Genomic DNA, 15,816 nt, shown 5'->3' with positions numbered 1-15,816 from the left:
TTTATGCCTTACTATACTATGACGTTTTTATGACTTTTTATGCCATACTATACTATGACGTTTTTATGACTTTTTAAGGTCTTACTTTACTATGTCTTTTTATGCCTTGCTATACTATGACGTTTTTATGCCTTACTATACTATGACGTTTTTATGACTTTTTAAGGTCTTACTTTACTATGTCTTTTTATGCCTTGCTATACTATGACGTTTTTATGACGTTTTAGGCCTTACTATACTATGATGTTTTTATGACTTTTTATACCTTACTATACTATGACTTTTATGCCTCACTATACTATTATGTTTTTATGACTTTTTATGCCTTACTATACTATGATGTTTTTATGCCTTGCTATATTATGATGTTTTCATGACTTTTAATGCCTTACTATACTATGATGCTTTTGTTTACGTTTTAGGCCTTACTATACTATGACGTTTTTATGACTTTTTACACCTTACTATACTATGACGCTTTTATGACTTTTTAGGCCTTACTATACTATGACGTTTTATGCCTTGCTATACTATGATGTTTTCATGACTTTTAATGCCTTACTATACTATGATTTTCTTTTTTACGTTTTAGGCCTTACTATACTATGACGTTTTTATGACTTTTTAGGCCTTACTATACTATGACGTTTTTATGACTTTTTAGGCCTTACCATATAATGACCTTTTTATGACTTTTTAGGCCTTACCATATTATGACCTTTTTATTACTTTTCATGCCTTACTATACTATGACTTTTTATGCCTTACTATACTATGACGTTTTTATGACATTTTGAGCCTCACCATACTATGACCTTTTATGCCTTACTATACTAAGACGTTTTTATGACTTTTTGAGGTCTTACTTTACTATGACTTTTTATGCCTTACTATACTATGACTTTTTATGCCTTACTATACATAGTATAGTAAGGTATTAAAAGCCATAAAAACATCATAGTATAGTAAATCACACAAACTCACAAAAACTTCATAGTATAGTAAGGCCTAAAAAGTCATAAAAACGTCATAGTATAGTAAATCACACAAACTCACAAAAACGTCATAGTATAGTAAATCACACAAACTCATAAAAACGTCACATTTCAGTAAGGCATAAAAAGTCATAGTAAAGTAAGACCTCAAAAAGTCATAAAAACGTTTTAGTATAGTAAGGCATAAAGAGTCATAGTATAGTAAAGTATAAAAAGTGATAGTATAGTAAGTCATGAAAAGTCATAAAAACATCATATTATAGTGAAGCATAAAAATTCATAGTATAGTAAGGCCTAAAACGTCATAGTATAGTAAGGCCTAAAAAGTCATAAAAGCTTCTTAGTATAGTAAGGCATAAAAAGGTCATAGTATAGTAAGGTATTAAAAGTCATAAAAACATCATAACATAGTTAGGCATAAAAAGTCATAGTATAATAAGAACTAAAAAGTCATAAAATATCATAACATAGTAAGGCATAAAAAGGTCATAGTATAGTAAGGCATAAAAAGTCATAAAAACATCATTGTATTGTAAGGCAAAAAAAAACATCATAGTATAGTAAGACATAAAAAGTCATAAAAAGGTCATAGTATAATAAGGCAAAAAAAACGTCATAGTATAGTAAGACATAAAAATTCATAAAAACTTCATAGTATAATAAGGCAAAAAAAACGTCATAGTATAGTAAGGCATAAAAGTAAAAAAAAACATCAAACTATAGTAAGGCATAAAAAGTCATAAAAACTAATTAGTATAGTAAGGCATAAAAAAATCATAGTATAGTAAGGCATAAAAAGTCATAAAAACATCATTATATAGTAAGGCATAAAAAGTCATAAAAACATCATAGTATAATAAAGCAAAAAAACGTCTTAGTATAGTAAGGCCTAAAAGTAAAGAATAAATCATAGTACCGTAAGTCATAAAATATCATAGTATAGTAAGGCATAAAAAGTCATAAAAACATCATAGTATAATAAGGCATAAAAATGTCGTAGTACATTAAGATATAAAAAATCATAGTATAGTAAGGCATAAAAAGTCATAAAAACTTCTTAGTATAGTAAGGCATAAAAAGGTCATAGTATAGTAAGGCATAAAAACATCATAGCATAGTAAGGCATAAAAGTAAAAAAGAACATCAAAATATAGTAAGGCATAAAAAGTCATAAAAACTTCTTAGTATAGTAAGGCATAAAATAATCATAGTATAGTAAGCCATAAAAAGTCATAAAAACGTCAAAGTATAGTCAGACATAAAAAGTCAAAAAAGTCATAGGTATAGAAAGGCATAAAAACATCATAGTATACTGAGGCATAAAAAGTCATAAAAACTACATAGTATAGTCAGGCATAAAAACATCATATTATAGAAAGGCATAAAAAGGTCATAGTATAGTAAGGCATAAAAAGTCATAAAACATCATTGTGTAGTAAGGCATGAAAAGTCATAGTATTATAAGGCATGAAAAGTCCACGTATAGTAAGACATTAAAATGTCATTGTATAGTAAGGCATGTGCAAAAGTGACCTCGCACAAATCAAGTGCTGAAACAAAATGATTAGACAGTGTTTGTAGTCATAAGCCTTTTTATTCAGTGTAAAAGTCAGATCTTACAAAAATCACCAGATAAACTTTCACAGCCATGCGAAAACAGTTTGCAACGCTTGTAAACAAAGAAGCCGTCCATTACAACCAATATTATGATCCAAACATTTGGCTTTATTTACAAAGTCTATCAAAGCTTGATCACAGCACAAATTTACCATATGAAAGGAAACTAGTATACACTATCAAAAAGATGTACAAACTTTAAACTGCAATCTAATAATGTACCTCAAGGGTCAGTGTTAATATCAATAGATTTATAACTATTAACATAGATTTTTTTTTTTTTATTTGTATCCAAAAATAAATTTTGCACCATAACCCTCTCAATTCACAAGTATTTTCAGACAATAGTAATTCCAATACATTAAGTAATTTTTATCAAATATATATAGCACCACAATATAATGGTTTAATATAATTAGGGGGGACTATCACATACAAAAGACCCGTGTTAGTATCCAAGAAAAAAAAAAATTAGACTCCAGCCTGCTGCTCCCCATCATCATCATCATCATCATCATCATCACTGCATCACATCTGGCAGAACCAGTTCAGGTGCAGAAGAACTGTCCGGTATGGAAGCTCATCACCACCAGGGAAAGAAAAACGCACTTGATGAAAAGTAATGCCGATAAAGATAAAATGACTCATGGTGAATCAAAATTATGAGATAAGTTCAAATTGAAGTCAGTTATGAAATATGCCAAAATCTGGAGTTAGTGAACCAAAATTATTAGATAAAAAATAATGTAAATCAAAACTATGACGTATATCAAAACCAGAATTCTTGAAGTGAGTTGGGATTTAAAATGATAGTTAAATTTTTTTTTAATTTTTGAAATGGTAGTACACTAGTATTATAAAATACTTGGTCAAATTATGTGCCAAGCCAAAAGTCAGATGCTAAATTGTGAGGAAGTCGAAATTATACAATAACTATTTTTTAAAAACTACACTACTGTTGCTTTAGTAAGCTAAAATAAATTACTTTGTATCTCATAATCTTGGTTAAATTGTCATTCAGTCTTTAATTTTCATTTCTATTGTCCCCAACATCTCACTGGAAATGAGCTTCCATACCTTTTACCTGTTTACAGCGGAGGAGGGAAAAAACACAGACAGACTGAAGACCAACCAATGATGGTCACAAGAAAGAAAAAAAAAACAAGCTCAGCACAACATCGGTACAATGCGTTCGTTCTGTTGTACATGCATTCAGTTGATCAGTGCACCCAATCCCAAGTCAAAACGATCCAACATTGCTTCCATCTCCAGCTACTTGATGACCAAACACTTCAAATACACAGGTACCCATGGATAGAGGTCAAACGTGTTCCATTTATAGATTTGGGGATCAATGTGAAACAAGAAAGTTTTATATCTACAAGGAAAAGTGAGAAACAGAAGATCCAAAACAGTACTGATTGTGCATTTGATTATTTTGGGAGAATCTGGGGAAGGGTAGCAGCAGTTAGTCCATAGAACAGTCTTTTTTTATTTTTTGTACTAAGCTATTAATGCAGTTTTGTCAAGAAGTACTTTAATGCTTCATCCTGCCCTCCAACGTCAGTGGAAAATAACTCCCTCCACAGATCTGAGATTGAACCTCGTCTGCTTCAAATGATTGTGAGACAATGTCTTTTATTGCTCATTTGGTCTTAGACGCTCAGCGTTTTCAGCTGAGCTTCATTTTCAATCTGATCAGGAGATAAATCAAAATAGAAATTCGAAGAAATAAATCTCACATCATGTTAAGAAATAAAAAGGAAAACAAGAAGCTACAAAAAGCAGATTGAACCAAAACGGCAACAAACATCCCTGTGATTTTTTTGTCATCACGTAAATGTTGAATTGAACATGAAGACTGCAACAGAACATGGAGAACAGTACATGAAATGGTAATTGAGAATTGAGATAAGACCTTTGTTGTTTCAATAGAACAGAAGCAAACAAGTAACATAATAATTAGAGTCTTATAAACGATTGAATCTATTATTGTGAAATTTAGCCACTAGTCAATAGTTATCATTGAAATTTAAATGCCATTTCATTTATAGTACTGAAATATTTAACTCTGGAAATCCTCTATTTGAATTTCTGTGATTTGAATTATTTTCTTCAATGGTGCAATTTCAAAATTAGTTTTTGTCCAAAAAACAAAAAGCAAAATTCAAGTGCCAAATATTCTAAAAACAATTTTCAAGTTGCAAAAATTAAATTATACTGTATCCCCGAAGGGCCAAAATGCCAAAATAATTTTTTTTATATATATTTTTTTTTATTTGGACATAGTGGTTTCTGATCTGCCTTTTTTCTTTTCTTTTCTTTCTTTTGTTTTTTTTTTTTTTTTTTTTTTTTTGGGGGGGGGTTAACTTGTGCACAAATAATCTTCTTGTTTCAGATAATAAAAAAATAATTTTTTAAAAATGTATCTTGTTTAAACTAAGAATTTGTGTGCACAAGATTCAGGATTTAGATTCACTTGGATGCGAATTTTCTATCTAAATCATAAAAATCATGCAATAAGTAATTAATTGATCAACAACAAAATAAAAAGTATGAGTTAATTGCACCACTTCAAATTTAAAAGACACAAATTCAGTCAGTTGGTTTTCAGAGTAAAACATTTCAATGCTACACATTCCGTGGTATGTAAGTTAAATATTCTGTTGTGGTTGAATTTCTCAGTTGCTCAAAAGATTCTTGTTCTTCTGGCACTTGTTTGCTTCCATAGAACAGATGCACATAATGAAGACACTTTGAACTTTTCACACCCAGCTGATTCAGACTTGTAGTTACAACCTTTACGACCAAAAAGAAAAACAAACTTCCTGAGAATTGAATCATGAACCTTACTGGTAGGAAGAGAAATGATGGATCTTTTACCGTCACTGAGAAGTTTTTAAATCTGCTCTTCGTTTCAACATCGCCTTTGGCCATACAGTGAGTTTCTGTTTATGAACCCTTGCTCTCAAAAAAACCACAGTTATACAATAGCATTTTGTTAAATTATCTCATATGTTCATTATATTAATGTAGTGATCATAACATTTGCGGGTGCCATAAATTTTATTCAACATAGCAAAATAGTATTGGATCTATTACTATTGCATATCATTCAAATTAGAAGACTACCTCATGTGCTGTGATAAAATTCTTCCATGTTTGGTGTCTAGTCTTCAAGTGGATCATTTTTTTAGGTTAATCATTTTCATTTGCATATGCTAACACACGGCCACAGTCTATTTCACACACTTATAGCTAAACGTGGCTAGCATCAGGAGGTAGTAGATAAACAGCTGCAAAAATCTAGCTCTTAGAAGAATGAAAGAGAAGGAGTCTTGTCATCTCCACGGCCGAGCATGGAATATCTGACTAATCAGGATTCGTTACTCCATACCATCATAGTCATGAATATAGTTATATATATATATGTATATATATATATATGTAAAGAATCTATGTATTTATGCCACTTTTAGATCCTGTCATCTTAAGTGAATGCTGCCCTCAGACTATTGGAAAAGCAGTGCATTGTTCATGTTTCATTATTAATGACAAACCTGTTATTCTGTGGCTCAGGTGAATCATACACTAGCTTGCATACATATGGCTCTGACATGAGAACAACCTAAGCAATAAAAAAGAAAAACAACAACAAAAAAAAAAAAGAAAAAAGAAAAAAACTAATATGTTTTGCATATTACTCTAATAAAATATTCAACATATTCTTTTTCGCATTTGGACAAACAGAGTTTGTTGATGATGTGACTGTTAAAGCGAGGCAGATTCTCCTGCTGTTCTCTTAACACGACGACCTCACGTTTTCAATGACAGAAACCAAGGTTTGATGCTACACATGCTGCTGTATGGAGTCTCCAGTGTGCCACATTCTCAGTGTTTAATCAAATTTAATTAATAAAGTCATACATTTTGACGAGCTATAAATCAATTAATTGAACTTACATTTAAACCATTCGAAAAGTAAAATAAAAAAACATTAAATTTATTAATTTAAACAAATCTTTTTCCTTTCCAATATTTCAGAAATTAAATTTTAAAATGGAATTACAAAATTATTTTTCAAAATGATTTTACTTTTTGTTATTCCACTTACTTATTCAGAGGCAATTAGAGCTCATTTTAATATTCAATTATTAATTATGAATTTTTAGACAATAAGGAAATAGAAATATTAATTAACTTAATGCTTTAATTGTTTGTTTGTTGTTTTATTACATATTAATCAATCAATTTATAATTTTTTTACGACTTTGCACTGAATAGATTTATAATTATTGTGGTGGCACACCCCAGACTCCACATAAATGAAGAGTTCCAGGTAGAACTCTGAGTGTTTGTCCAGAAACACCTGTATCTACAATATGAATCACTGCTGTAGTGTGACCTTTGACAGTCGGAGAGCGATGCCTCCGCCGACACCCACAGCATTTTAATGTGCTGCAGGGTGGGTCAGTTGTGTCGGCTTCCTCCCTTCCAACAGCTACATCCAAACTGTAAAGGTCAAAGTACATATTGTATGGTTGGACAGTGGGAATCACCCTATCATACCAGTAAGGTTTCTCTTTTATACAACACATCCTGCTGCTCACTTACAGGCAAACTATGCTAAGGTGTTAGCATTTCTTTAAAACCAAGGTGATTTCTTTATTATTATTTTTTATTTTAAATGGAAAAAGCTTTTCGTCTCCACAGCTTCATCATTTCTGTTCAACATTACATCCAAAATCACAAAATACATATTTCTGCAAGAGCGTTTTTTTGCTAAGTTTTTGATACAGCAGTTACTAATACGCAGTTAGTGGTACTGAGGGATTTCTGTTACTGCGATAGGTCCCTAAAGCTCCAGGTGAAGCTATCAAAGCTGCCCGACGTTAGATTAGATCGTTTGATTAAGTTGTGTAATCTATTATAACCCACAGGCAGGTTTACCAGCTGGACTGTGGAGGGTAAAGTTGTGTAAAGGTCACAGTTTTGAGGACGGTGAAAAATGTGGATATAAAACTGGTTATAATAGAAAACAGATTATTTTACTCTATGTAGCTGAAGGACAATAATATCTACAGACTGTAGACTCTTAATGAAAGCCCGATGGAATGTGAATAAGGATTTCTGTACGTAATAAACAATGATAAGGATGAGCGTCTGCAACAACTGCGTACAATATATTATCTCTAAAATTTTACCATTTCAATTTTCCATCCAATCAATGTAATATGTAAAATTTATGACAGAGAAATTTTTTTTAAATTTCCCCTTACAGTTGTCTCAAAAACAACAATTCACTCCTAAATGTTTCAGATGCAGCTTTTATGTGGATTTGTTTTTACCTGAAATCTGCTATATTTTTATTGGATCAGTCAGAAAACAGTGAGCCAATCAGAAGAGAGGCTCAGAGCCTCCTCTCTTCTGATTGGCTCACAGACCTGTTGTTACTAGAGCTGCAGAGAGAAGCCTGAGAGAGGAGATGTAAAACTACACTGAGATGGTTTCAAAAAACACTTCAAATAAAACACAGAAGAAGAAGAAAGTATGGAGCTTTAACAAATTATTAATCATTTCAAAACGCCAAATGAGTCACTGGTCTCTGATTTATATCATTGTAAACTGAATACTTTTGAAGTGGAAGAAAGCAAAACACCTGAAGACTGTTTGTTACTGTTTTCCAAAGGATTAATCAAGAATTAAAAAAAACAATAATGCTAATATTATTGTTGCAGTCCCAGTGGAAGTTTTACGTCATGTAAACCAGGCGGTGACTGAAATCTGAAATGATAATTTGACCTTTAATCAGATTTTGCTTCTGTAATGTTTGAATCAGAAATAGATGCAGCTGTGGAAATCTTCGTGCCAATATTGGAAGGAGCACAGTGTCTGTAACGCTGAGCAGCGTAGTACTAGGATCTCTCTTCAAATCACAATCCTTGATCTATACTCTGTTAATTCTATCTGAATAGGTCTTCACGTACTATATAAATATAATCACCTCTGTTAAACAATGCACATTACGTTTCCCACACAGCCACCAAAAATGTAAATGTGAAAATAAGTACATAAAGACAAAAACGACTCATCATTACAAAAAAAAAAAGAAAAAAAAAGAAAAACTTCAAGTACTTTCAACAAAGTAAAAGTCCACCTGGCAATATGAAAATAATCAAAATATACACAACTCTGCTCCTGTCTGCCAGCCTCCCTCATCTCAGGCCGTTCAGTGGGTGACTCTTGACGTGTGTGTGTGTGTGTGTGTGTGTGTGTGTGTGTGTGTGTAAAAGACCTGGCTCAATAAATGGTTCTCACAGTTTCTACAGGTCTCTGTGCGTGGCCCAGATTGTGGCAAAGGCAGGACGGGCTTCTGTTGACGCCCCATTTCTGTGGAAAAAGGGTTGTTGTTTTTTTTTTTGTTTGTTTTTTTTTTATCCATCCGAACACGTCTGGTCTGGTTGGATGTTCCAGACAGGAGAGGAGAGAAAGCCGATGTTGCGTCACCCGAGGGTGGTACGAAAAGAAAATGCCCAAATATCTGCGACCCGGGGTGCTGCTCCGACCTCTGGATCAGGTGATGACAAGCGCACACAGCTACAAGGTTAGAAGACTGTCCAGAGGAATGTTCCCGTCAGGATTTTCACAAGCACGAACCCGACCCCCTTCTCCTCTTCATCGCCGTCTCCTGTGCCGACTCCATAGAAGGCCCGCGGTGTTGGTCTACGAGTGTGATTTGAGGCGAGTTTCGACCCTCCACCTTCCTGATGCTTGCTGAGGTTTATCCAGAGGTGTGTCCAGTCCCGGTTGTGTCCTGCTCTTTCCCGACCTTGTGATCTCAGGGCTCCTGTTTGATGTAGTAGCTGCCCGAGCCGTTGCTCTCCTGGTCCGAGGTTCCCTGCGAGAAGGTGAACTCGTCCACCTCCGCCGTCTCCTCCTTCATTCGCAGGAGAGACTCTACAGACGGGACAGAGACGGATAAGAGAGAGAACAGCAGCGCCGATGAGCCACTTGTGTTCATGCACTTTAGAGTGAAACACAGAAGGAGCCTCTGTCTTTGCTCCAGGCGTTAATGTTAACTCCACATGCATGACAAGCGTCGAGAGAACTACTTTAAAGAAACGTGTCAAATGAAACAAACATGCCGTATGATTTCCTCAAAGTGGAAACAAAATACTAGTGATGGCAAAACTAATTAAATCAGCAGCATCAGGAGGAAATATTCACGTGAGAACGATGACCATGAACATTTAGAAACAGAGGTTGAGTTGACAGTAGGACATGCAGCATCGGCAGCATCCGGCTCCACGGAGAGGCGCGTCACAGGACCGTCTCCTGATGGAAACGCCGTCTCCGAGCCTCAGGCGGCTCAGTGCAGTGCTGGTTTTGATCTTTTAGTGTAACGTTACCTGATTTGTGGGTTTGGTGGAGGTGGGTTCGGGGCCGGGGCCGAGCGGGCCCCTGGGCAGGGTAAGGGGGCGGACTCTGTTCTTCGTCCCCCGAGAAGCTGCTCCTCCTCCTGCCTGCCTGACTGAAGGGCCGTCGACCAACCGGAATCTTCCTCTCTAAACACCAAGCCAGACTCAGGTAAGCTACCAGGGGCTTATTACACACAGGGGTCAATTCATCTGGAGCGTGCTCTCAATGTTCAGATTGTGAATTAGGAAGGAAAGTCAAAAAGGTTAGAGCTGAAGTTGAAATGTTTAAATTTAACCTCAAACTGTCGACACTTGAAGCCCATCTGAATAAGCCCCTGGTCAGCTGTACTCACACTGCTGACCCCAGTGAGCTACCGAGAGCAGAGCGACAGACAGCCAGGCTGCTGATCAATACTTACATTTTCATTCCAATGATGCTTGACAAAATTAAACTAATACAGTTTATAAAGATCAACCAGGTTCAAGTATTTATGGATCCCACAGCTGTGACGTCCCTTTGTCAGCTGAGCTTTTATTATTACATCACAGCTTTTATTCCTCTTTAAGGAGAGGGAGGGGCAACAGTGTTGTATCAATATGATTTTAATTATTATTTATTATTTATTATTAATGCTGACTGTGTAGGCCAATGTCTGCCCAGCTCTTTGTTGCTGTTGTTTTTTGTAAAAAAACAAAACAAAAACAAAGCTGAATAAGAAACTGTCTTACATGTGTGTAAACTGAACTTTGGACGCTCCTGATTCTGGCAGGTGTAAATGAAATTGTTTCTAATATAAATAATAGAAACAAGCTTATTCAATGTAAAAGTCCAGTTTTTTTAAATGTCAGTTCTTCTTCTTTTGTAAAATCTGTCAAAGTTGATCGTTGTGAAATCGACCAATACAAAAGTCATTTTCCATTTCATAAAAAAAATTGCAAAAATTGGAACAAAGCACATTGAAATTAGAAATAATAATTTCAAGTTTAGGTGGCACATCAGAAAATAAAAAGTCCATTTTATGTGCAAAGTCGTTGTCGCTATAGAAATGTTTAATTATGTAAAATGTAAAAATGTATTATTGTTATTTTGTCATACATCATGTGCACACAAATGGAAAATGAATGTAATTAAAGGATTTCATGTCAACACTGGCAGCCATAGACTTCCACATAAAACTGCTTCAAAAGTGTTTGTCAGCACAAAGTGTGTAGGCTACAACTTAGCATTAGCATCTGCTTTAGTGATGTGAAACGCCCGACCTCAACAGGGGTGCAACACCACGCCTCCTGCTCTCAAACACCGACGTGTCTGAAACACTCCAACTCTACTGTGTTAATAACTATCCCACTGAAAACAGAGAAACTGTTTCATCTTTTCCAGCATCCTGCGCTGTGACAGAAGAGGTCCAATGAAAATATTCCTGACACACCGAACAGGTGACCAACACGGAGCAGCAGAGTTACCACCGCAGGTGTAGCCAGTGACAGCAAGAGGAAGAGGAAGAGGAAGAGGAGAAGGAAGGAGTGGAGAGGAAGTAATCAAGAGTGCAGGAAGAATTACTCACTTTTCTTTTGGCCTTTGTACTGCTGCGCCTTCTTCTTCTGCTTGGGCACAGACTGAGGCGTGTCTCTGTTACCTGAAAGACGAGACAGTTTCACAGTGAGGCACTATAACGATATGGACTATAAAAACTGACACAAACAAAGTATCTGTGCTGATACTGAGATCAGATATTGAAGCTGACATGACCAGGACATTTTATTAATCAGTCCTCCAATAAAAATCGTTGCACAACAAGTCCAGTGCGTTTTACTGTTCTGCAAACTTCCCCATACAAACAAAATGGAGTCGTTGAGCAGTGACTTTAAGGTGGCGGTCAATCCGATCCGGAGACGGGTGAAGAGCAGGGAGAGTTTCACCTGCTGATACAGGAACTGATTGTTCGCAGGTGTATTTCAGAACGTCGGTGGTTCAGTGTGATTCGTTTGAAATTCATCTGTTCTTCCACTAATTCACGAGTCAGTCAGCGTTTACACGGCTGGTTCCTGTGGTTAATAAATAGTAACGTAACCGAGCCGTAAACAGACATAATTCACTGATTGGAGCTCATAAAGAAGAAACTGATGATGAGTCGTGTTATTAAGTAATGACTAACAGGTGGAGTCAAAGGCCTCGTACAGCAATATCACTGGACGATCACTGTCACACACCTTTTAATGGATTTCATGAACTGGCAAAGTCATGAATAAGCTCGACGCACTGCAGTTGTAACTACAAACATCCCGAGACCTTCAACATCGGCCCAGACACTGATGCCACACCCCACTTCCTTCAACCTTAGTTGTTGAATTCATGCTAAAAAATGTTTTAAAAATCCCATATCTACTTTAACAAAATCCTGTTAAACACGAGGCTTTGGTGGCTGCGGGGTTGAAAGGGGCGGAGCTCTTACTCTGTGAAGCTGGGGGCTGCAGCTGGTATCCCGTCAGCTGACACCAGCCCACAGGGTAGAGGTCAGGCGACTCGCAGTCTACCCACTGGTCGTACTCGTCCTCCCAGCCGTCAAAGTGGATCCTCAGTAGCCGGTGCACGATCCTCGTCACCGTGGCAACGCACACCAGCCGCGGCTCCATCAGGTCGACGGCCTCCAGCTTCATGCCTTGTCGGAAACCGTGATTGGGAACCTCCTGAAGACGTGAGGCAGAAGAAGCACTGATAAATCCTAAATCCCGTCACATTCACACGTATGGTGGAGAAACCAGAATGAAACCCACCTTGTTAAATAGCTTGACAGGAGCAGCTATTGATCCTGTTTCTCTGAGGTAGTCAAACCATTTAAATGGTAGTTTTGTGTACCCTGGGGAACAAAGTCAGCATCAAGACCAGCACATTAGCAAACCATACGCAAGAAGATGCCACCTAACTACTTTTAACCAACCACTTGGCCTGGAAATGGGTTAGAGCAGAGGCTCTAACCCAAACCCTTTGTGACAGACAAACAAAGGTAACGAGTGGCGTACCTCTAGGGGGCGTGAGTTCTATGTTGTTGATTTCACAGAATCCGACAGGGAAGATGGAGGGGGAGGTGCCGTGGTAGCAGAACCAGTCTGATCCGTCCACTGCCTCTGAACCGTCAATCCCGATCATGAGGTACCCATCTGCCAACACCTGAGCAGCAGAGAGGGAGGGGCTGAGGTGAGTCTGCAGCAGCTGAGGGAGAGTGTTTCTCACCAGAGACACACTCACCTTCCTTACAGTGGCTACACATATAGCTGAGAGGTTGAGGGGGTCAATGGCTTCTAACTTCATCCCGTCTCTGAACCAGTCCCCAGTCTGGTCCACATCTTTCACCTGATGCACAGAAAGGTCAACGTGAGCTCCATCAAACATCACATTCAAATGCAGCTCATAATAATGACAAAAGACATGCATGCACACATGTAGCTGTAAAGATCTGAATCTTAAAAATCACTGAAACCTGATTGTGACATTTCAACACTGTTGAAAATTAAACATCACTGAATATTTCAGTACGAAACTCAACATTATAAATGATTCAATGTTGATTCCCTCTCTGCAGGGCTCCGCTCACTCTGTGGCTTATTATTGGTCTTATGTTGGTGAAGTCTGAGTGCTGTTGAATGAAATCTCATTTAAAGCAGTTTGCTGAAGTTTGATTAAAATTTGCCTCAAATATTTATTGTTTTCTTTGACTGAGATCAGATTAAAATGTCCAGAGTTTTAGTCGAATAAAAACTGATGTGATTAAGACAAAGTTGATGAAATATGAATAAAACTAACATTTGATCTCAGGACTAAGATTACGTTTAAAAATAGATGACAACATTACCTTTAATATAAATTTCAAGATTTTAAGAGCCTTGTCTTTATGTCCTTTATTGGGATTGAATATTTATTTCTCTTTATTGTGTCATGGAACAGTTCGGACCACAGCTGTAAGACTCTTTAACAAAGAAACAGAGAAGGTAGTAAAAATAGAAATGTTATTTTTTGCGTTACCTTCTGGAAGAGTTGAGCAGGAGCATCAACTTGCCCCTCCATTTTCTTTGTAATATCTGAAAAATATATCGACAGATCAAAACCACTCATCACATCCGAGATGTTTCAGTAATATACACACAAAAAAGTTCCATGAGCATTAAATGATTTCAAAGGAAGGATAAACCACTGACAGTTGGAGCTGAGGACGAGCTGGGCTTCAGGGTACATTGATTGCTTAAGAAAAGAAAGTTATTATTTGATTCTCTCAGTGCATAAAGTCACTTTCATGAAAAGACACAGCAGCATTTCATCAAGTCACGTGCACCACATCTAACATCTGAGTTTTACCACCAGTAAGTGAAGGACAGGATTATCTACAGACTGTCGACCTGTGACAGTGTCCCCCTCTCATAACAGCACTTAAAGGATAACCAGATGTTCAGTGTTCGTACAGTGACATCACCAGATGTGAGATTTTGAGATGCGCTCCGCTCTCATTTTACACACCAACGATTTGGACCATTTTTTAAAAGAAGTCCTCCGACTTTATGAAAGTGGATGTTAAAGTAACTGTCAATTTGCTTTTTCATGATGAGTCAAGTTAACACGGAGACTGTAACTTACTAAGAATCAATTGTAGCTGCCTGAAAACAGTCAACACACACACACCATTTCCTCCTCTTTAAATGTTTGTTCAGTACGACAGTGACCAGCCGTTTCAGGAAATGACTGAGACTTTTAAAGATGAATCTACTGATGATGATTTACGCCTGACATTTGAGATGGGAGAAGTCCGTCAGTATGAGGAGTAAAGAGGTGACCATGCAAGTGAAGGAGATAATAAAGAGGCTGAAAAAAGCAAGAATCTATCGGAGAGAAAGTCGTTGGTTTGTCAGGAAGGACCTGGCAGAGGAGCACGAGTCTTGTGTATGACTGGAAAATCATTTGCATGGTGATACAACTGCAGAGCAAGTCTGGAAAGATCTCGTCAACAATCAAGGGAAGACTGTGCAAACACAAGTTCGGATGGTTCAAACACAAGATGCAAAAACAGAACGACCGGCTGCAGTTTGCAAAGAAAAAAAAAACATACAATAAGAAGCCGACAGGTCGATGAACTGAAGAAACAACAATCAAAGGGATGGAAAGAGGAAAAGAAAAAAGGAACAGCTGGTGATCCACAATGTACTGATGCTGATGGAGGCAACAGAATGAATACAGCGCTCAGTTTCAGCCAAATGCATCAAAACTCATTGGAAAACATTTCATCACTTGGCGGGATTTGGTCAAATGTTTAAGAACTTTTCAGGGTGAAGACGTGGAATACGAGTTCATCACCTGAGCTCAAGCAAGAGCTGAAGGTGACACCAGGAAGATACAACGCACCTGGTGATGTGGGTTGAAGACTTCAGGCAGGTATTGACTGTGAAGGATTTTTCACCAAACATGAAATATTGTGATTTTGACTTCATCGTGTATCTGTCCAGTTATTTTTGACTCTCCAAACATTTGAGCACTGATTTACAAGCTCCATGTTTCTTCTTCTTCTGTGTTTTATTTGAAGTGTTGATCCATAAGAAGATATATTTAAACCATCTCAGTGTAGTTTTACATCTCCTCTCTCAGGCTTCTCTCTGGAGCTCTAGTAACAACAGGTCAGTGAGCCAATCAGAAGAGAGGAGGCTCTGAGCCTCTCTTCTGATTGGCTGACTGTTTTCTGAGTGATCCAATAAAAATAAAGCAGATTTCAGGTAAAAACACTCAGAGAAACCAAATCCTGCAA

At 36.9% G+C, this 15,816-nt stretch overlaps 1 protein-coding gene across 1 annotated transcript in view; it reads right to left on the bottom strand.

The window, feature by feature from the left end:
• Window positions 1-2,569: 2,569 nt before the first annotated feature.
• The window catches only part of mbtd1 (mbt domain containing 1), a 17,576-nt gene continuing 4,329 nt past the window's right edge, over window positions 2,570-15,816 (bottom strand). The window contains exons 10-17 of the mRNA XM_023409015.2: window positions 14,052-14,107; window positions 13,278-13,382; window positions 13,052-13,199; window positions 12,806-12,888; window positions 12,484-12,718; window positions 11,596-11,667; window positions 10,022-10,177; window positions 2,570-9,569 (exon numbers count right to left, since the gene is read on the bottom strand). Coding sequence (XP_023264783.1) covers window positions 9,451-9,569; window positions 10,022-10,177; window positions 11,596-11,667; window positions 12,484-12,718; window positions 12,806-12,888; window positions 13,052-13,199; window positions 13,278-13,382; window positions 14,052-14,107 — 974 coding nt within the window. The 3' untranslated portion in view covers window positions 2,570-9,450. The remainder of the gene's footprint in view (window positions 9,570-10,021; window positions 10,178-11,595; window positions 11,668-12,483; window positions 12,719-12,805; window positions 12,889-13,051; window positions 13,200-13,277; window positions 13,383-14,051; window positions 14,108-15,816) is intronic.

The sequence above is a fragment of the Seriola lalandi genome, unplaced genomic scaffold (assembly GCF_002814215.2).
Source record: "Seriola lalandi dorsalis isolate HSWRI2012SDOR001 ecotype SW California unplaced genomic scaffold, Sedor1 jcf7180002054379, whole genome shotgun sequence".
Lineage (NCBI taxonomy): Eukaryota > Metazoa > Chordata > Actinopteri > Carangiformes > Carangidae > Seriola > Seriola lalandi.
Note: the sequence above shows the minus strand (reverse complement) of the source record. Positions and strands in the feature narration are given on the sequence as shown.